The sequence below is a fragment of the Eurosta solidaginis genome, chromosome 1 (assembly GCF_040869045.1).
Source record: "Eurosta solidaginis isolate ZX-2024a chromosome 1, ASM4086904v1, whole genome shotgun sequence".
NCBI classification, from domain to species: Eukaryota; Metazoa; Arthropoda; class Insecta; order Diptera; family Tephritidae; genus Eurosta; species Eurosta solidaginis.
The window spans coordinates 354,536,161-354,558,597 of record NC_090319.1 but is presented as its reverse complement, the minus strand read 5'-3'; the positions used below and the strand labels follow the sequence as shown (position 1 = coordinate 354,558,597).

The 22,437-nt window shown below is 38.2% G+C and overlaps 1 protein-coding gene across 4 annotated transcripts in view; it reads right to left on the bottom strand.

The window, feature by feature from the left end:
• The window catches only part of Doa (Darkener of apricot), a 312,594-nt gene that overhangs the window by 59,504 nt on the left and 230,653 nt on the right, over positions 1-22,437 (bottom strand). The window contains exon 1 of one of the 4 annotated variants that reach the window (XM_067762711.1): positions 8,447-10,787. The exons of 1 other annotated variant lie outside the window; for it this stretch is intronic. In XM_067762711.1, the coding sequence (XP_067618812.1) occupies positions 8,447-10,312 (1,866 nt within the window). In that variant the 5' untranslated portion in view covers positions 10,313-10,787. Of the gene's footprint in view, positions 1-2,290; positions 7,005-8,446; positions 10,788-22,437 lie in introns of those variants that run through there. 2 more of the 4 variants (XM_067762705.1, XM_067762706.1) reach the window with 2 other exon arrangements.

The following is a 22,437-nucleotide window of genomic DNA, read 5'->3' as shown; positions in this document are numbered from 1 at the left end:
AGAAACTGAAGAAATTCATTGTTTATCTTAAACATCTGTTTCTTGCAATTTCGTTTATGAGTCATAAGCCACCTTGTCATAGACCGGGTCACGTATATTTCACTCAAGACATCGTGGACGCTGCTAATCCACCTTTCATTCAAAACGACCTTTTGAAAATTGTGGAAATGGAGACGATCTCTGCACATGCTACCTTCAACTTAATTAAAAAAAGCTACCAACTCCATAAATTCTGAATATTTTAAAATGTTATGTGACGTTTTCATCCAACTAAGTTTTTTAATTCATTCATTTTAAACATTTCAAAAAGTTACAAAAAAAATTATGCAAAAATTTATAACGTTTTTTTTTTTTTTGATATTTTTTTAAGCTCGAAAAAAATGCTATAAAAATCATTCAAACTTTTTTGTACGTTAGAATTTTATGGCCTTAATGTTTATTGAAAAAAAGCATTAGGAAAAAACTTTCGACGTCCTGTATAATTGTAATCCGTTCATATTTCGGTTACTTCTTTTCCACAGGAAGGGTGCATTTCTTGACAAGACTTACGCTAACTAGGTATGAAGCCCCATATCTGGGTGCACACAGCTGGGTATATAATGTTTGATTTCGCCCGAACTTAAGCTTCCTTACTTGTTTTATGCTCAATTTAAAATAATAAATGTACGATCTCATTTAAAAAAAAAATACAAAGTTTCTTCGCTTTTGGCAGTAAACCCGAAGTACTCAATTGGATCGAGTATACTCGATACCTTTTACTGAGTATGAGTACAGGTATCGATACTTTTGTTTCATGTTCTATCACTAGGCATACGCATGTTCGTAATTTTTTTGTCAAAATTATTTTTAAAAATTGTAAAACATTAAACAGTTAAATGTCAAAGCTAGAAAAAGGAATAATGAAAAACCAGCAAATAATTTTTTTACCTTTAAAATAATTTCGAGACTGCGGTTTTGCCAAACTATTGAAAATTTTACTAAGTATCAGCCTAATATTTGCTACTTTTACACTATGTGCATATATGTATGTATGAATAAATAATATATTGAAAATTTTTGCGTTTGATTCACAATTACAAAGATTACAGATAAATCTCGAAAGACTTAATTTATATCTCACATACATAAATGCCTTTTCAATCAAAATTGCCTTACTGGGCGTATACGTGATATTTGTGCTAAAGGAGTGCTAAACAATTGAAAAATTTTTAATTACTATGCAAGTAACGGTTATTGTGGTTAAATGAGTAGGCGTTTATCGGAAATTGAAATCGTAATGCAGTGGTGAATTTAAAATTTCTATCGCTGCTTGGAATACTTGATTTCCTTTACGTTATTTAAATTGTTTTGTTCATTATCAAAGCTAAAGTTTTCAATTAAATTCGAAGTTTGTAATACGAGCAGGACCCGTGCCCATCTTGCGCAACCAATATGTCTCTTATCAACAGAAATCAGCTGTTCTATCAATCAATTAAAACTCACAGCTTGCGCTGCCATCTGGCGTATGGTAGCAACTGCCGGTAATGCAATCCAAATATTCACAATAGTGCCATAGCACAAATAGATTTCTTTGTGTGCTCACAATCGTTTATTTTTAACAAATTATATTAATAAAATATGGCTAAACAAAAGCACTACAACCAAAATTTCCCAACGTTCGCTAATAGCCCGAATCTCCATGTTTACAACCGAAATTTTATTTATACATTTGGATTCCAAATAAGAGCGAAAAAGGGACCTGTACATAGAAACAGCAATTAGAAATAATATATATGATTAATGGCGGTGTGAACAGTTTGAACTGTCTATGATCTAAGGCAGTGCTACCCGTGTTACCGAAACAATTTAAATTCCCATTTATTCATTATCCTTTTTATGTGTGATTTGGTAAGACCACAGAACCACTTTAGCCTTGATACGCATGGTCGTTGTTCTCCTGTTGGTCATTCTGCTATGTTTAAAAAGGTTTTTCAATAAGCAGTTCAGAAATCTTTATATATTCAAGAACAGCACTCACTGTGTCATCAGTAATTATGCCATTTTTAACAAATTGTTTTTAAATAATTTTTAAAACACATAGATTTCGTAATCCTTCTCACGATTAGTCCATAAATAAGTGCGAGTGCAACACTAAAAAAAAACTATGAAAGCGGCATGCAAAACTGGAATAAAAGCATTAGCAGCTGGACTAGAATAAAAGTGGAAACAATAACAGCACAGAACAACAACAGCACAAAATTTAACGAAATAAAAAAACACAAACAAATCAAAAGAAATACAAAAAATCTACCTCGATATAGTGTAGTGATAGTGCAGATTTGGACATTTGATTTTGTGATTGATTTAAAATAACTGAATTACTTTGTTGCTGTTGCTGCTGTTTATGCTGCAACAGCACTTGTTGCTGATGATGGCCAGCAGCAGCCGCAATCTGTTGCGCTGACGACGTAGTCAAAGGTCGGTATGCGCCATCGAAGCACGTGGCCGAAGTGGAGGCTGATTGTGTAAGTGGATGTGTTGCAACAGTATGGCATTGTTGTTGTAACGTTTGTTGTTGTTGTGTTTTTGTATTTGGATGTTGCGAAAAAGCGCCACCACTGCCATTATGTTGTTGTTGTTGATAGAGCTTTTGTTGCATGTTGCCAAGGCTGTAGTTGGCCTTTTTCGCATACAAATATGGTTCAAAGGTTTGGAGCATTTTTTGCTCGCCTTGCATGGGTTGTGACTGTTGTTGTTGTTGCTGCTGTGAGTTTACATGATAGTATGCAGGTAACTGTTGAGTTGATTTCAACTGAAAACCAGCAGGTCTTTGCGCAGCGCTAAAGGACGCAGAATGCGCCAAAGCATTGCCACCGCTACGAGCTGCGCTCAGTTGTTGTTGTTGCTGTTCCTGGCTACACATAAAATTATATTTGGCTTGTTGCAGTTGCTGTTGCTGTTTATGCAAAGGTATAAAACCGGGTATGTACTGCGTTTGCTGTTGCAATGAATTCCCATATTTATTTTCTTTGTTCGTATTGTTCTTCTGCCAAAAAGCCGCAAGTCCACCCGGCATCTTCGGCTGCTGCTGCTGTTGCTCTATTTGCTGTTGTTTGTGCTGCTGATGTATGGGCGCTGGTTGTGACTGCATTAACTTTTTACCTACATTTGTTCCCGATGCCGTGTGTTGCAGTTTGTGTGCCGTTGATTGCTGTTGCATAAACGGATCAGTAGCGCCACTCATCGCCGAGCATGCGAATGAGTTCCAATTCAAAAAAGGACGCTTCTGTTGCGGATAGGCATGTTGCGGTAAATTTGAGTTAATTTGTTGTTGTTGCTGTTGCTGCTTCTTTTGACGCAGCAAATCATGTTGTTGCGGCTGTTGTACTTGAGGTTGCAAAATTTGACGCTGATAGGCAAATGGTATTTGTGAAGTGGAATTCGATTTGCTAATGGGATAACTTTTTTGTGATAGCTGCTGCATTTGTTGTTGTTGCTCATTAACTTTACCGCTGGCCGCAACTCTTGGAGCTTCTTTTTTGAAAATCGTTTTGGTTTTCCCTACATCGTTTATCTGCGGCACACTTGTTGCAACTGCTACCGCACTCGCCGCTGTTCCTGCAGCTTGTTCCATTTTTGCTGCCACCGCAATACCACAACTTGGTGCACCAGCTGTGCTACTATTTTGAGTGTTGCCCATTTTTAACATTTCATTTAAACATTTTTCAATTTTGTTGTCTGCATCCTTTTGACGCTTCGTCAATTCTAAATTGGCAGCGCTTTGAGCTTTAGATATTTTGTAGTCCTCGGCTTTAGAAGTAACAGAGGCAACGCTGGCTACGGTGACGCCACCGCTAGCACTTCCGACAACTCCACCACTAGTATTGCCATTGTTTTGCTTTGTTTCTTGTTGCACCGCTTTAGCGTCGGCAGATGGTATATGAAATGAAGATGTAAATTTCGACAACTGTGGCAGATGAGTAGCGCAGCAATTTGTTGTTGTAATACTACTCGTACTGATTGTGCTGTTACTTTTCACCGATTTGCGATCAGATGATGCGGATGTTGGCGTAGTGATGCAAGCGGCAGCTACGGCACAATCCGGTGCAGTATTTTTGCAGCTCACACCTGAGGGCATCACCTTGATCGTATTGCTTGGCGACGCCTTTTGTTTTTGGGAACGTACTTGCAACTGCTTGGTGTCTTGCGGTTGTTGTCGTTTGATATATTGTTGTGCTTGTTCTTTTTTCGTCTCCAGTTGTTGCTTGTGTGCCTGGCACTGCTTTTGTCGTATCATCAACTCATCGCTCAACGCCGATTTGGGTTTCTCGCTTGGAGCCACCAACGAGGTAGTCATTGCAGGCGCAAGCGGCGTGGCAGTAGATACGGTTACCGGTATAGGAGTGGAGGCGGCTGCTGCTAGCGTATTTGGCGCCAACGAGTCAGCAAAGGCAGTACGCTGTAATTGCTGCTGCTGCATATTAAATGGGCTATATTTAGCTTCCACACCGTACACACTCGAGCTCGAGGAACTCTTGAGCAAACCACGGAGCGGATTTGATCCAGTTATCGCTGTCGCCGAATTTGTTATTGGTAACGCTTTAACGGGCTCAGTTTTCTTTGAAGGCGTAATCTGCAACCCACTCGCTGGCTGGCTAGGTGCTTGTGGTGTAGACAACATAATAGCTGAGTTCGATGTGCTGCGACTTAATGACGGCAAATGTTTCATGTAACAAGGTATGTGTGTGCGGCTGGTGGAACGCGCAAGATTATTCGTTGCAGCTTGTTGTGCCTGTATTGCACCGGTGCTCTTAAAATTCCCTAACACTGAAGGCACATGAGACATAGACACACTTTTGTTCAACGGACTCAGCGATGGTTGATTTTGTTGCGACTGCGGAAATTGCACCGCCGTCTGTTGTTGTGAATTCACTTTTACTGGCACCCTGCTAACAAAGCTGGTAGGCGCTATCGTGGTTGTTGGTGAATTCATTGGTGAATCATTACACATCAGTTTGTAGAGATCTTCTTTGGTCACCGCTTGCCTAACCTTCATATCCAAATGCGACAGAGATGCATTTTTTTGAAGTTTATTTGGTTTCTTTTGCAGCTCCTTTTGCGCTGCTTCAGCCACAGTTGGATCGAATATTGCAAGTTTTTTTGCTGTTTCCGCATCAACTTTCAGAGGCGCGCCCGCAGCACCAACTGCATTCACAGCTGGTGCGCAAATTTTCTCATAATTCCATAGAGAACGCTTAGGCGTTTGACGCTTTTGCGAAGAAGCAAGATTTTCGGTCCAAAAATCATTCAAAAGTTGTTTATTTAACGAAAGGTTCGAGCCGTTGGTTGATGAGTTCTTCTGTGCGGGCAATAATTTACTAAATTCCGGAAGGCCTGTAGTAGCAGGCGAGCCAACTCCAGGAATGCCGCTACCATATTGAGATAGATTCGAATAGGGCATGCTGTTACTTGAGCTGCTGCGCTGTAGCTTGGGCGCTTCCGGTTGTTGCTGTCCGAGGGAAGCAAAAATGGAAGGATATGCGAGGCGCGAACGATTCGTAGCCGAGGAAGTATTTGATTGCGAACTTTGCATCGATGGTAGGTGTTGGCCAAAATTGACTGAAGATGACTTGGTCAAGTTGCTGGCTGGCATATAAGTATGGTTTCCATGCGGCTGCTCCGTTTGAGCAGGCAATATTACGCTCTGCCGCTTAGTAGGATTTGAAGATGATTGCGGCTGTCTTCGCTTCAAACGATCGTACAAATCTTCACACTCCTGGAACTCTTTATGCAATTTCTTATCGAGCTCAGTATAATCGGGTAGACTTTTCAAGTACTTGTTCATCATTTCGATTTCTGCATCATATATGTTTGCATCCATTTTAACAGCTGCTGTCTGCTTTTCCAACTCTTTTTGCTGCGCCACTAGCTTGTCTAAATCAAACTCCACCAAGGGCTTCGTGGCACCAGAGGTGATTGCAGATTCAGGCAGTAAACGTTGCGCCGCTGAACTATTACTGAGATTTTTTGGTAACGGCATAACCACGCGATTATTAGGTGAACTTGCTGTGCCTCCGACGACTGGCTTGGCTGCGCTATGCCCATAATTAGAGCTTCTCATCATAATCGGCGTACCAGCAGCGTTATCTTTGGGACTCGCATTCAGCATACGATACACACTGCCACTCGAGTTATATTTCGGTGCACGCATTGGCACAGGTGGTGGGGGTGGCGATGATGATGGCGACGATGTGGATGAAGACAACGAAAGTGAAGAAGCTGGGCTCGAAGCTAACTCAGTCAACATGCGTGGTGGTACTGCAGGTATTGAAATTGGTGAAGTTATAGCACCAGTCGCTGTATTGTAGGCAAGATGATGATGCTTGCGCACAGCCGGAGGTGTCGATTTTGGACTTGCCGGCAGTAAGGGACGACTTTTACGACCAGCTAGAGGCGAACATACGGGCGAACTTTTACTAGAAGAAGTCTTACTAGAAGAGCGTACAGTTGCAAGCTGTGGTGACATCATATGGTAACGTGATTGTTGGGAGCCCGTCTGCATCGTGGTGATGGGCGACGATTTTCCAGCAAACGTCGCGGCTTGCGCCAGATTCGTTGAAGCGTTGTTCATCATGTTTGGTATTCCTTTGCTGTCAAAAGTAGATTGTCGTTGGGCACTACATGCGTTGTGTAAGCTCGCAGTAGTTTCAGATTTGGATGATGATATCACAGTTTTATTTGTTGGCGGTGGTGGGCCATCGTTACTACTCGATGGTTTTGTTGTTTTGTGTGTTGGTTTTGTTTCGTTTGTAGTGTTTTGTGCAGGTAATTTATTAACATTTTCACTCATTTGTCTTAGCGCTTATTTGAGTACAAGCTGATTTTGAACACTTCAAGTTTTAACTTTCTTGAAATAATGTTAGAACTCTTCTCTCCTACAAGATCCAAATCTATTTTTGTACACAGTTCTGAGTTTTTCACAGACTTTCTACATTAAATTATTAAAAATTATTTTCGAAATACTCTCCAAAAAATTAATGCTTATATTATAACACGTAAGGCTCGACTTATTTCTATTTTGTTTAAGTCTGTCAGAGAGCGCTTGAGCCTTGAAAGGTTTAGGCATTTGTAGCTTAATATTTCTATTAATTGCGAAATTTGTCTACCTTTCATCTTAATTTACTTCCAAAGTCGCTAAAAGGCCAAACTACGAGCGAAACTTATATTAAGATACACAGTATGAGTCGTACGCGTTTGATCTGAGGTGAGAACTAGAAATATAAAACGTATAGTCGAAATGAAAGTAAACGGAGCGATATGAGATCAAAGCTGGAGAACTGGTGTGAATAATTATGATTACGACTACTGTAGTTGTGATTACGATTACTGTCATTTTGACTACATTGTAATTGTGATTATGATTACGATTACTGTTATTAAGGTTCAGTAAACGAAATTACAAAAGCCGTTTACAGTAGTATAATCATAGATGCTACGATTACGATTACACAAATCTTAATCGCAAAAATTTTCAAATTCCAACTACAATAACCAAATCAAAACTGAGTCGTAATCCCAAGTTTCGCATGAGATTCTCAGTTAAATATATTCATTAAAAATAACTTAAGCAGGGATATGTATGAATGTTGAGATTACCACTAAAGTAATCGAAAATTAAAGATGGTCACAAAGCTTCTATGATTACAGCCACAGTAATCGTAATCGATTCTCAGTGATATCTAATAATCTTGAGCTGGGGTATGTATATTAGTACTAAGATTAAAGTAATGGTAATTATCAATCACGGTAATCGCGAAATTTTAAGGATTACAAACACCGTAATGATTATCATAAATAATCTAAATGTAATTGTATACATAAAATATGCACGACATTCTCAGTGATGTTTTACAAATGGGTATGCAAGAGCTCCGACTACAGTAAGCCTAATCAAAAATACTACGACTATATTGTGAATAACCGTAACAAAAATTATGGGATTACAACTAAAGTAATCGTAATTAAATAATCATAATGTAATGGATTTCCCAGTTCTCTCTAATAAAATCCATTTATGCTGGACTATGTATGAATGACACTAAGTTTATAGTAATAGAAAAACAAACCAGTATTACAACTAGGGAAATTGCAATCATAAGTAATCAAAATGTAATCGTAATCCTAAGTTCTGCTCGACATTCTCAGTCCGACCTAACAAATTTCAGTTTTTCCGTACATGCAAGTATACAACTTTACCCGCTTATCAGGTAACAAACAAAAACAAAAAATTGTTAAATTAATTATCTACTTGCAACACTAAACAACCAGACAACGGATCACAGCTTTACATTGACCTTGAGACGTTCACGTACGTGAAACACAAATCACCGCATTAGCGACACAATTCAAAATGCCAACACATACGTTTAAGTACTACAGCAAAACCAACACTTAACGACCAACCAACCTTTAGATACTGCTCCGGTATTTTACCATTTTTTGGTATTATAAATTTCTTAATGATAATAATTTTATCGCCTTCAATCTTTTGTATTGTTATTGGCACTCCAAGTTGTGGACGTTGATTTTGTGGTGGCCTTTGCGCGATCACTGGCTGTACGGGACGTTTGACACCTGCCTGTGGACCAGTGAGAATACCACCAGGATTTGATTTCGGCGTTACGGCAGCTGTAGTTGCGGATTTCTGCAACCCCATTGACGATTTTGGTTTTGGTTTAGGCGCCGTTGCAGCTGGTTTACTGTCCTTTTTCTCACTGCGCACAATCGAGAAATGATAGAGTGGTTTATCGTCATCGAGTATACTCTTTTGTTGTACCGTTTTTTTCTCGACGCGACGCAACACTACGCCCAACATTGGTGCATCATTCTTTTTAATGCCAAAGTGCGATTTTGGTGGTGATACTTTTTTAAGATTAACACCCAAATTAACACCAACTGGCGGCGGAGTTTTTGTGCGATGAACCATTTTACCAGTTGGCATTACACGTTGTACGTCCTCCTTATTATTGTGCACATCAATGGCAATCGTATCATCTTCATCTTTTGGTGGCATAGGATTAGCATGCAAGACGAGCTCAGGTGCGACCAGTGGTGATGGTCCCGGAAATAATGCCGTCAAACTACTTCTGCGACGTTCTAAATTTGGTGTCGATACTGTTTTAGATAGTGGGAAAGTAGGTGCTGCTTTGGGTGAAGGCGGTGCTGTTGCCAACTCTTCAGCGTTTGTGCTAGCGGCGCTACCACGCCTACTATCATTTTTCATCGCATCAACAGACGCCGATAGAGCTGAACCACTACTGCTTAAACTTGAGCTGTGTAGACGATCTGGTGCTGCGCTACGTTCACGATGTGCACGCGCTTCCGCATGAGAATTTGGTATGGAAAGCGTACTATTTGTTACGCGTGGCGACAATGAACGTTCTGGTTCGATTTCGCGTCTATCACGTTGAAGACGCTGCATACGCAGTAATTCGATAGAATCAGCTTTCTTATGATTATGCTTTTGTGGGGTTTCATAATCGTCAGTGGACGACGTACTGGAATTAGAGGCACATTTGCGCGACTTCTTCTCAACGTCGTCGTCGTCGTAGCCATCTTTGTCAGCATCAACGACCGCATCACGACCTTTCGCCAGTTTATCAACAGAATGTAGCTCCAATTGCGGTTTTGGTGAATTTTTTTTATTTGCACTTATATTTACCGCCGATTCGTCATTGCTAAGTGGTGAAACTTGCTCATCCATACTATCATCGTGTACATTCGGTAGTGAGGTGATGCGTTCGGGTGGCGCGGGTGAGTGTGGTAAGAGATGTGCTGATCTTGTCGGTGACAAACTGTTGGTGCTATTGTTGTCGCCATAGCGACTACTGGCCGGTGAGGAGTTCTTTGGCGAATTCGACTTAGTGTTGACGCGTAACTCGGGTGTTGTTGTTAGTTTGTTGCTCATCACGTTTAGCGTGTCTCCAGTTGCTGTTTGGTCAATTGTACCTTGACTACCAGTATTGAGCGTTATCGAGCCGGCTGGTGATGACAGAGTGGCTGCTGGTGTTACGGGTGCTGATACCGACAACGCTGATGTTGACGGTGTTACTACAGCGACAAGCGCAGTTTTGAGCTCAGCTGCTGCTGCTGCGCGTATAACGGCCAACTCCGTGGCTGTCATTTGTTTTACACTTAGGCGACGCTGTACGTCGACAATATGAACTTGGCTATCAACACCGGTTGCATTGTTATTGCCGCCACTGGTATTATGGGTGGACGTATGCAAGTCGGGGCAACTAAGGGCGATTAATTCGCTAAATTCGTTGGACATTACCGTTGAGTTGTTGCAGTTGGGTGTATTTAATGACTATGGGAACTGTTTGTAATAGGCAAGTGAGCTGCTGCAGGCGCAGTGTTGTAATGTTGGCGTTAAATTCTGAAATTTTTTTTATGATTGAGGTCGTGCAGTGTGGTTTTCACGTACGTTCAAGCTTAGCCGTTTTTGTGGTTAATTTTTTTTTTTATTTTTTTTTTTTTGTAAGCTCACTTCAAATTTTAATTATAATTTTGTTTGTTTTATATTAAACAAAGGCTAAGTTCAATTTGTAAGTTTAATAAATAAGTTTTGAATATAAATCAAGGCAGCTACCTGTGTGTTTGCTACTTGAGTGATTACTCAACACAAAATGGCGAATTATTTTGCACGCCTTCACACGATTTTTTGTCATTCCTACTCGTACTTATTGACGAGCCCGACACCACAAACGATCTGTGCACTAAAAGAGCTTGTTAATTATTGAGAAATGTGTTTTAAGTGCAAAGTGAAAATAGTCGAGTTTTTTAAGTTGCTTGAAACGATTTAAAAAAAAAAACGAATCGTATTAAAAAAAATTGACTACCAATTTTATTCACTTTTGCTATTTTCGCTTCGGATTACTGTATTTATCGGCGTGTCTTAAATTGATTTACGCACCTGCAAGTACATTGGTTCAACATAGAACAATAAATGCAATTAGATGTAGCATTTTTGGCAGAAAATCAATTAGCTTTGATTACGTATTTGGTACATCGGTACATCTACGAGGGTCCTAACAAAAGTTCGCTAAGCCGCTCACTTTAAATTTATTCGATTAGTCGAGTAAGTTGATTAAGTAAATTTTTAATTTACTAAAACTTTGATGATTAATCAACTTGGCAAATTACTTGATTAATTTTAAAACGATTAATCAGTCAGTTTAGGCCAGTTTTGCTCGGATGTTTGTATATAAAGTTGATTGTAAGAACGTAAACAAATTTGAACTGCCATTAATCATGTCATACAATTTATTAATCAAAAAAACGATTATCCAATTAATTTCACTTTTGATTATTAAAACAAAAAATGTATTGTGAAGAATATTATCATCACTAAGTGATAGTACCATCACTAAACCGATACTAAGCAGCCACTCGTATGTACGTAAACAAATTAATCTCATGTACACACATACATACAAGGCAGCAGAGAGATACTCACAAACGCATGTCATCATCAGCCGAAGTAGTACTCACATATACACCCGCATATGGATACAAACTATACTAAACTATATACAAATATACATGTATATGGTTGGTAACCAAGCATGAAGTTCACGAAATTACTAGACCTTAGGAGAAATGGGTGAACGAGGAAACCAAGAGTACAAAAGCAGCGAAAGCTGAGGCATGACAAAACAGTTTGATTTAAACACGCTGTTGTGAAGTATAATTTCTACTACTCCCAAGTAGACTAAATAAAGACCATTTTGCATTATTGAATATTGGAGTTATTTATTCAACAGTTTAGCGATTCGAACGTTAGCAGAAGGTTTGGAATAAGAGGAATTTCCCTAAATTCGTTACAGTATTAATCGCGCAAACATATAATTATTAAAATTATTGATTTATTTAAAATTTGATTAATGAAGATTTGGCGTAATCAATTAATCGGAAAACCCAATAAATCAAATTTTTCATTTTAAAATCAAAGAAAATCTTTCGAAGTTTCCGCAATATCATTTAAGAATTAGGCGAACAACTCACCTAGCTGCGGGTGGGCCATACGGAATTCCACGATCAACGCAAACATAAAATTTTCATAAAAATTATCCAGTATTCTCTACAGACAATATGAAATTGGTTCCGTATAACTCTTGCCAACTAGTGCTATTTTGCACTGTGTAGGCAATTGGCACGCTCTACAAGTCGCTCATCATAGAGTAGATGAGATGGCTCTTGGAGTGTTCCGGACAAAAATTCTCCGGAAGATTTATGGTCCTATCCGTGATGCCGATGGCGAGTATCGAAGTAATTCTTGGTGATGAGCTGTATGAGCTTCACTCAGATATGAAGATGCAGCGAATAAAAGCCCATCGGCTTCCCTGGCTAGGTGATGTTAAGCGAATGGACAAACAATGGCTATGTCATGTTTAGCGAATGGAAGTAGAGAAAGGGGGAAACCTCCACTGAGTTGGTAGAGGCAGGTGGAGGAAGACTTGATCCACCTTGGTGCTCTGAATTGGCGTCAGTTTTCGCAAATATGAGACAGATGACTTGTTACGAAACTGCTGGTTCCGAAGAATCAGTGGTAAATTTTTCACTATGACTCTCGTGTAGTTCTGATTGCACGGGAATCCTTTACTAGCACAACAATATATTGCTGACATCTCGTGATATAAGGTAAAGTACGATCGTTAGGTGTCAGGAATTCGGCATTAGAACCAAAGAGGTTCCAATGCGTTTTGTTATATTTTTCGAATGAATCCGAAAATGGGCCAATCAACAACTTTAATACTGTCGGCATTTTTACACGAATCGATTTTCTTGTCAATAGCCTTGAAAGTGGAAAAATCGTGTGAAGTAGGCTTTTAATATCTGGAAATTTCTTAAAATTAAAAAAAAATTAAAATTGGTGTGGATTTGATGTAGCATGTGCTAACTCGTTAGGCACATAAACTAGGATTTTGAAAACAGGCAATAAGGAAGAGTGGTTTAAAGAATACTTGTTTTTTTTTTTTCAAAAATAAAGAAAGGAAAAAATTAAAACAAACAAACTTTTATTAGTTCCCTCGTATGTGTAAATGCATTTCTTCTACCGATGAGTGACGAAGCAAATTATTATGCGCTGATGCCAACTATTTCCATAGAACACCTGCTGATACTGTATTTAAAAAAATCCGGGGCTAAGTATGTATTACAGTATGTTGTTCTCTTTCATTAGCTAGTCTGAATACTCTATTTACGAAAAATTAATGGCAACAATTTTTCCTATTTTCCTTCGTTGTGACTTAATAAGAATCAAATAAGTGTTGTTGCAGCGCTCTCAACTAATACTTAGTATATTTGCTAAACAGCATCAGCGCAATGCTGCAAAGGTGCGCTGCGTTACCCAGCACTACTTTTTTAGATGCACTTTAAAAGTGACTTATGTGGATATAGACTGTAACGAATTGTTAGAATTATTTGTTTTGTTGGCGCCTTTTTTCTCGCCCTATTTGTTAGATCAAATAAACAAAGCTAATTTATGTGCAGGGAATTTTGAAGATCTTTTGCCAACTTTTTGACATCAATCGGTTAGTTCGCATCGTTGTGGCACGAAAATGTAAGTTAGATAGAAAAACGAAAGGAACGAGGGTAGAGAATGCGCGTGGTAATACGAAGGCAACAAATTAAAAAAAAAACAATAAAAAAACAAAAAAAATTTGGATTCAATAAAATGGTATCAGCATTAATGTCCCAGTTTAAATACTAATCCTTACTAATGCACGCCAAGGAAAGCTGCCGCTAAGAACTACGCAGTAAGCATACCCACGCCACAAGAACGGGATAATAAAAAACTTACTATTCCAGACTTGATGGAAAGGTATGAAAATGCATCTTTTCAGCGAACCTGGAACTAAAACTTCGCAAATCACGTTGCTAAGTATAGAAAGGGAGTACAAACTTTCTCAGACAGCCAGGCCGCAGTGAAAGCCTTGATTTCAACGCAATATCGATCATATCACAGATCTCTAAAGCTAATGGTACAATATTTCAACCTTATTTAAGTAGATCAAGATAGGACTGTGACAGCTACTGGCCGCAGCCATTTTTACAGAATTGTTCTGCCCTCACTGACTTTACACTAAATCAATTGAGCGAATTGCTCTTGGTTAGCGTCTTTACTGGCTACTGTTTAATTCCCATTCTTTCCGCGTGTGTGTCAATTGGCCAGTGTCCTGTAATGGTGTATGTGATCTTGAATATCTCTTTCCTAGGCATTTCCAGTACAGAAAGCCAATAGCGGATTTCTTGAGATTGATAAGAATGTCACTCTTTATTTGTGTAAGTGAGCGGTGCCCCGTCACTGCATCAGAGGTGCTTTTGCCAGTTCATACGCTTTTCCATTACCGTCAATGTTCCTGTAACCGGGTACGCATATGAGAATGGTGGTCGCAAGCTTTGTTGTTTCACGTAACGCTTTCTTACTCTGAGCGCTGCTTGTATATTCAAGTATATGCGTATCTCCCCGTCGCTTACCTGATTCACTAACAGGAGCATTTAGACCCTCTCTATACCTAGAATCTCCGCTTGGCAGATACTAGCTCAGTTTGAAAGAAGAATGGATATTGCGACATTTAGCTGCTCGGAGAAAACCTCCGCAAAAACAACGAAGGCCATTTTGGTGCCGTTAGTGTACAGTAACGTTTAGCCTTCTTTGTAAAGTTCGTCTACTGACCATTCCGTTCATAAGATAAACTTCAGCTTGAATTTGTTTTTAAAGTTGAATGTGGGTGCTAGGCAATCTGTTTACGCATCCATGTTGGGAAGCATCTGAACTCCCTAAGTCTGATGGCACTCATACCCCTAGTGTGGGCTTCACCTCTTATGATTACTGTCGCAGCTGCAGATGCTTAGATGAAAAGGAACTTGGAATTTTCTAAATTCGAACGATACTTTCATTCAAAATAGAATGAACTGAAAGAACACAAAAACAATTTTGGGACAGTCGCGGAAAACCTTTGAGAAAGAAATGAGTTAATCAAAGTAAATTCTAACAGGTCAGGATTTAATAATATACATTCATATTTAACGAGTAATAAAACAACCCAAAAAAAAAAATATAAATTTAAATGTCGAATAATTATATTGTGAGGAATATTAGCATCACTACGCTGTTAGTAAATAATCACGCAACAATAAAAACATGAAACAGTCACCCGTATATACCTGTACACATTAAAGCTAGCAACACTTATGTACAAGGCAACGAATAAATCTCTCACACACACACACATTCGATCATCAGCCGAAGTATTTGCTCACACATACACACGCATATGACTATGAGAAACGCATAAACTACAAATATACATGTACCAAGCAGGAGATTCTAGAAGGTAAAACGTCTAGACCTTTGGAGAAATATGCAGACTAGGCAACGGAGAGTATAAAAGCAGCGCAAACTGAGGAATCAGGAAGTACTTGATATTGAAGTATAATTGTACTACTCCCAAGAAGACTAAATAAAGACCATATTGCAATATTGGACTGATTTATTCAACAGTTTAGCGATTCGAACGTTAGCAGAAGGTTTGGAATAAGTGGAATTTCCCTAAATTCGTTACACTATTAATACTGTTCTGTGAGATTTCCTCTTAGTATTTGGTGGGTTGTTTTGCTCGCTAGAAGTAGCCCAAAGCTACCCATCCGAAGAAAATCAATCGATTTTTTTAACCACATCTTGCCGCTTGTTAAAGATTCGTTTGAGTATATTTCAATTAAAATAGATCAGAATAGAAATAGATAGAAGTAAATACGCAAAATTTAGTCAGTGGTAGAAATATAAAAAAATTGTTAAAATACGATAAAAATAAACATGAAATAGGCATCAAAATACCGATAAAAATAGTGTGATAAAATGAAGGTGAAGTAAAATAAAAAATTTTATTAAATAAAATAAATAAAAACAAAGTCAAAGAAAAAAAATTAAATGAATATAAAGAAAATAAGGTGAAAATAAAACGCAAATTTCACTTTCAATGACATTTTACTGCGGCAAATTCAACTATACGAGTATTTCATGAGACCTTGAGTGTGGGCCATGAAAGTTAGAAAATTAACAAAAAATTTAAACATGTCAATTACCCAAATTAACTCATAGGTGTTCAAAGAGTATTTCTTTATATGTGACTCGGTCTATGAAAAGGTGAATTATGACTCAAAAAGAAATTGCGAGAAACAGCTGTTGACAGCTGTTTTTTTTTTTTGGGAGAAACAGCTGTTAACAGCTGTTCGTATTTTTTTTTTTGTTGAGTCATAAGCCACCTTTTCATAGACCGGGTCACATATGCTGACAAGTTTTTATTTTATTCACTCTTGAAGTAAACCTGTTTTTGATTGTCGACCTTTCATATAGTGAATGGGGTAGAAAAATACACATTATTCAAAACAAATCCACTTGTTTACAACACTTGGGTTTTTTTGGAACGGGCCCCTACATGCAAGTAGTTTATGAGAACCGCAAACGGAACTTACATTTTTGATTAATGGGAAACGGAACTGAATTCAGAAGTGGAAGCAGGGTACGAACACACATACCAAGAATGTTAAAAAGGATGGCGTATAAAATAATATAATAAAAAAAAGGGTTTCTTTAAGCAGTGGTAATGGTTAGAAGTAGAAAAATTTTATAGAGTCCGAGGAAACGTGCAGTTTAAATAGGGCTGGACCTAAGTGGCATAGGCGTTACAGGCGTTGGTTTCACATTACAATTGAAAAGAAAGATGGTTGGTGTCATGTGGAGATACGTTACAGGAGGGACATACATTTTGAGTGTCGGGGTTGATGTAAGAGTTTAACCTATTACAGTATCAAGGTCGAAATTAAACTAGAGAGACGCGTCAACTACGAGTTTAGGGCATTTGTATTTGAGAACAGGGTTCACATATATAGTGATATGCTTTAAGACTCGGCGACCATATCGGAGACGCGTAGCATACAAGCGATTGATCAATTGCTTTATAAGTGGGTATGAGCGCTTCTTTGTCTTTGCCTTAAGTGCAGGCAGCGAGGGACTTGTAAATTTTTTACGGTTCTGAACTTAAGGTACAATTATGGGAGCATGTTTGCCAAAATGTAGGTCCTGGTCAAATGTCACAGCCAGTATTTTTGGGTGTAGGATCATCGGTAGCGTAACGCCATCGACGTGGATATCCAATATTGCCGACATTTGCCGCGTCCACGTTGTATAGAATGTCGCCGAGGAATTGGTCGGTGCCAGATTTTGCGTGGCGAAAAAACTGTAGACTTGGGAGATAGTCGTTTATTCAGTGGCAAAGCCTATCAAAAGATGTGTAAAATGGATATATAAAAATTTATCAAAAGTGGGGATAGGACACACACCACACTGCAGCGCATCTTTTTTAATGCTTCTGGGTTTTGATGGTACATTTCTGAACTGGTTCGAGGCTTGCCGACCACACAGATAATTGGCAGTCCACCTTTTGAGACTGGGAGAAAGGGCAGACTCTTCAGTCTTGCAGTAACGTGTGGTGATTAACCGTGTGAAATGCTTTTGATAAGTCTAGCGAGTAGTATGAGTACTGTTCTAGGGTGTGATTCTTGGCTCAGTCCACAATTTATTTGTGTCTTCATGGCGTTTAGAGCGGTGGTGGTGCTATGTAGTTTTCCAAAGGCATGCTGATGATTGGCGAGTCGCAAGCTTGTGGTGAAATAAGGGAGCAGGACGGCTTCAAGTGTCTTGGCTACTGACGATAGGAGAGACAGTGGACGATATGAGTGTCCTGATTTCCCAGGCTTTAGTAGCGGTGCCACGCTCGAAATTTTCAATTTTTCAGGGATGACGAAGGAGTAAAATATGCTTATAATATCTGAAGAGTTTAGGTAGAAGAAATATGCGCATTTTATGAAGGCACTAAACCTGTGAGTACTGAATATCGCTCCAAAATGTTCAATTTCTTCAAGCTATGCCTATGATTCCCTACCTGTGCTTCGAGGGCGATCTTAAGGCCGCAATAGAGGTGGACGGTTGGCGCAAGGGTGCTCAAATGGCGGACGAGGCGATACATGTGTACACAGATGGTTCCAAAGTAGTAGAAGGAGTAAGGTCTGCGGTATACTGTGCTGATCCGGAAATATACAGATCCTACAGGCTGCCGGATTACTGTAGCGTTTTCCAAGCGGAAACAGTAGCCGTAACCAAAGTAGTAGAGACCCTGGAAGAAAATAGCCTAAGCTGCAATCGTGTTAACCTTTATATTGACAGTCAAGCAGCAATTAAGGCAATAATCTCGCATAGCACAGCATCTAAATGCGTGTTAGAGTGTAAGCAGTCCCTGGAGAGAATAGGGACAAGAACAAGCATACATCTATATTGGGGAATGAAAAAGCGGATGAACTAGCTAAAAAGGGCGGATCTCTTGAAGCTTGCTTGCTAGACGTCCCAATTAGACTGGGCGAGGGGTGCACATGATCGACCAAGCAGGAGAGGCGTAGGTTCAAGCGCGGGGCTGTAAAGTGTCGAAGATTATGTGTAGGTCTTACAACCTTAGACTAACAAAGTTGCTTCTATCAAGAAAAGAGAGGACTGTAGACTCATGACGGGTATTCTGACTGAATACTGCCTTCTGGCGTCACATGCCTTTAAATTAGGCTTGCTCAGTGATAGCAGATGTAGGAGGTGCGGGCTGGAGGAGGAAACGATTGAGCACGTTCTGTGCTCGTGCCCTGCGCTTGCCAGGCTAAGACTCCAGCTATTAGGAGTGATACAGTTGTCAGATTTAGAAGCAGCAAGTGGCTTAAGTCCTTGGAAGCTTCTAGTATTTGCCAAGAGGACGGAGTTATTTTATAACATAGGTCCTGGATTTTGATAGGGTTTTTCAGTTTGGTCGTTAAAACAAACTTCCGGTAACACTACTTACTTATTCAGTCTATGTGAGATCCTCATGGACCGGCTAGTTTAACCTAACCTAACCAAATTATGCCTATATATTAATTGGTTACGTAAAGGCTTTCGTCTTTAAATTTTCCCAAACAGATGTTCAGAATAAGACTGCGAATCTGGATTCGCGACTATCACTAAAGTGTCATGCGAAAAAGCAGACTTCAAAGAACAACCGAGGTAAACGTTTTATGTACCAGACTCTGTAAGGAGATTAGCAGTGAGGTACAATGTCAAAATTCGAGCAAACTCCCCTCATTTTCCAAACCATTTATACAGGTAGAAGAATAGCCAAATTTTACTCAAAAGTCGAGAGGAGTGCATTTAAATTTGCGCATATATTTGTGTGAGTAAAGCACTCAGTTTGTAACGCATTTCTCAATAACCAAAAACTACAAATATTTACAACTCACAAAAATTATTTATTTGTGGATAGCGGGAAGATTCTAAACTAAAGCATGTACGGTAATGAAAATCCTAAACGCGCCATTGACTCAACTTTTATTCGTGACGAATCGATAAAAAATGGATTACAAATGTCAATGACGAATCTGTTTTTTTTTTTTTTTTTGTTTGTTTTGACAAAAATTCAAACCGGAAATAAATTAAGATGCAAGTACTTCATTCCGCATACAACTATTAATAAATTTGTTCATTGCTTTCTGTATTACTTTGCTATTTTCTTTATCACATCTTTTTATAAGTTCACTCCTTATATTTGCATTTGCTTAGTTTGTTATGTTTATTCTTGGAGCATTTTCAACATGTTTCGGCAACATAATTTGGCCTGTTTTCGGCGCGAATTTATAACGCAAGTCGGTTTTGCCTTTTTTTTTTTGTTTTTTAGTTTTTTTTTTAAAGCATTCAAAACACCTATTTTGCAGTTCCTCAGAGTCAACTTTTCTGCATGGGATGCTGCTTCCTGTTCTTGCGCATTCACTGTTCACTTTTATTTACATCATTCAACGAAACTTGAAGCAAAACGCAAACATAAAAACGTATATAAAAATTTAGAATACGCATGTGCTTGTATTTGGAAAGAAACTTCATGTTTTATTTTTATACCTTTCATGAACATGAAATGGTATATTAACTTTGGTCCGATGTTTGTAACGTTGAGAAATATAGAAGATAGACTCACCATTAAGTATACCGAATTGATCAGGGCGACGAACTGAGTTGATTGATATAGCCATGTCCGTCAGTCTGTCTGTTTGAACGCAAACTAGTCCCTCAAATTTTGAGATATCTCAATGAAATTTGCCACAAAGATACATTTTGGTATTATATTAGACATTTGTCGAATGCGGTAGGATCGGACCACTATCACATATATCTCCCATACAACCGATCGTTCAGATAAGACGATTTTGGTCATTTCTGCCGCAATTTAGAAAGTATAAACGTGAAACTCGGTGATATATATTCTAATATATCATAGAAGATATCCTGAAAAAATCACTTTGATCGGAGCTATATATAGTTATATCCCATACAACCGATCGTTCAGATAGAAAGATTTTTGGCCATTTCTCCCTTAATTTCCAATAAAAAAACGTTAAACTTGGTGATATTTATTCTAATATATAATAGAACATTTCATGAAAAAATCATTACGATTGGAGTTATATATAATATATATCCCATACAACCGATCGTTCAGATAGAAAGATTTTTAGCCATTTCTCCCTTAATTTCCAATATAAAAACGTTAAACTTGGTGATATTTATTCTAATATATAATAGAAGATTTCATGAAAAAATCATTTCGATCGGAGTTATATATAATATATATCCCATACAACCGATGGTTCAGATAGAAAGATTTTTCCCATTTCTCCCTTAATTTCCAATATAAAAATGTTAAACTTGGTGATATTTATTCTAATATATCATATGAGATTTCCTGAAAAAAATCGCTTTGATCGGAGCTATATGTATATAGTATATACCTATCCCATACAACCGATCGTTCAGATATAAAAACGATTCAAATATAAAAACGTGAACCTTGGTGATATTTATTCTAATATATCATAGAAGATTTCCTGTAAAAATCATTTCGATCGGAGCTATATATAACATATATCCCATACAACCGATCGTTCAGATAAGGGGGTTTTTGCCATTTTTTATTTTATATTTATCTTAAAAATCGTTTAGGTATGTACATCTGTTCACTATATATTTCCTATCTTATACATCCTATTATTTGGAGATTACGAACGGGATAAGATTATTGTTCAGCCCCATTCATGAAAGGTATGAAGTCTTCGGCACAGCCGAAGACAGTCCCGTCCTTACTTGTTTTCTTTTATTTCTTTCCGTTTTTCTTAGCGCATTTACTTAAAATAGATAAAGTCTATAAATAAATGCAACAACAACAGCAACAACACTGAAAATGTGAGCAATGGCAAAACAAGGCAATAAGCACTCAATTGAATTGCGGTCGCGCCATCATTGGATGTTGTATGCACCTCTAAGGCTGACTTTTTATGTTGTGCTTTGGTGTAGCCACATTATTCCTTTAGCAATCAACAAACGCGCAATATTACACGTGGGTAAATTGCTGCTCTGCGTAAAACTGAACGTTGGGTGGTGCCAATGGTGGGGTACTAATTTGCACACACATATCACCATCACATCATTCGCCAGAGAACAAAGTACAAAAAACGATCTTGAGGAAAAGTGATTTTCTGTATGAATATAGCAAAGGCGAAATTATGTGACATACAGTTATTGACAGTCAAAATGGGACAATCCTTTTTTATTTACTGTTTTTACAATAGCTGTTTTTTTTTTTACATCTATAGACGTTATATGGACTGCTAAGCGTCAAACTTTAAATATACCTCTGAAATTGCTGCGCATAAAATTAGTACTACTAAATTTCAATACGCATTATACTCAGATGTAACTGAAATATGTGTCTATGTATCACCTCTTAAACTGGTGCGTGTCCACAATTCATCGCACCTAATTCAGCAACAACACAGCCATGCAACAGAGGTTTGTGTCTCCGCTTTTCGGTACACCCGGTAGCTATTATTTAACCCCTGTCGCTAGATGGCTCTCCTAAGCATTATCTAAGCGATGATAAGCGTTTTTTACGCGCAAACGTAAACGTATACGCGTGTAAAAAAACACGGACAGAATTTTAAGCTTGATTTTACAATAATCCTAGCTGAATTTAGACCTTTAAAAACTACCAAAAATCAAAACTTTTTATCGATATTGTAGCAATTTATCTAACATTTAACTTCAATAAATATAAAATTCTTTTTATTTTACTACGAATTTCACAAAATCTTTTAAAAGCTCTAAGTTTTTTATCGTCTAGTATGAAATAAAATGAAGGAAACAACAAATTTAAAAATTAAAAAACAAAAAAATCTTTGTTTTTTCTAGTTTAGGCGTTTTTTTTATAATAATTTAATATAAAATAAGTTGTAAAAAAAAATAAATAAAAAAAGATTTCAAGGTTAATTACGTAT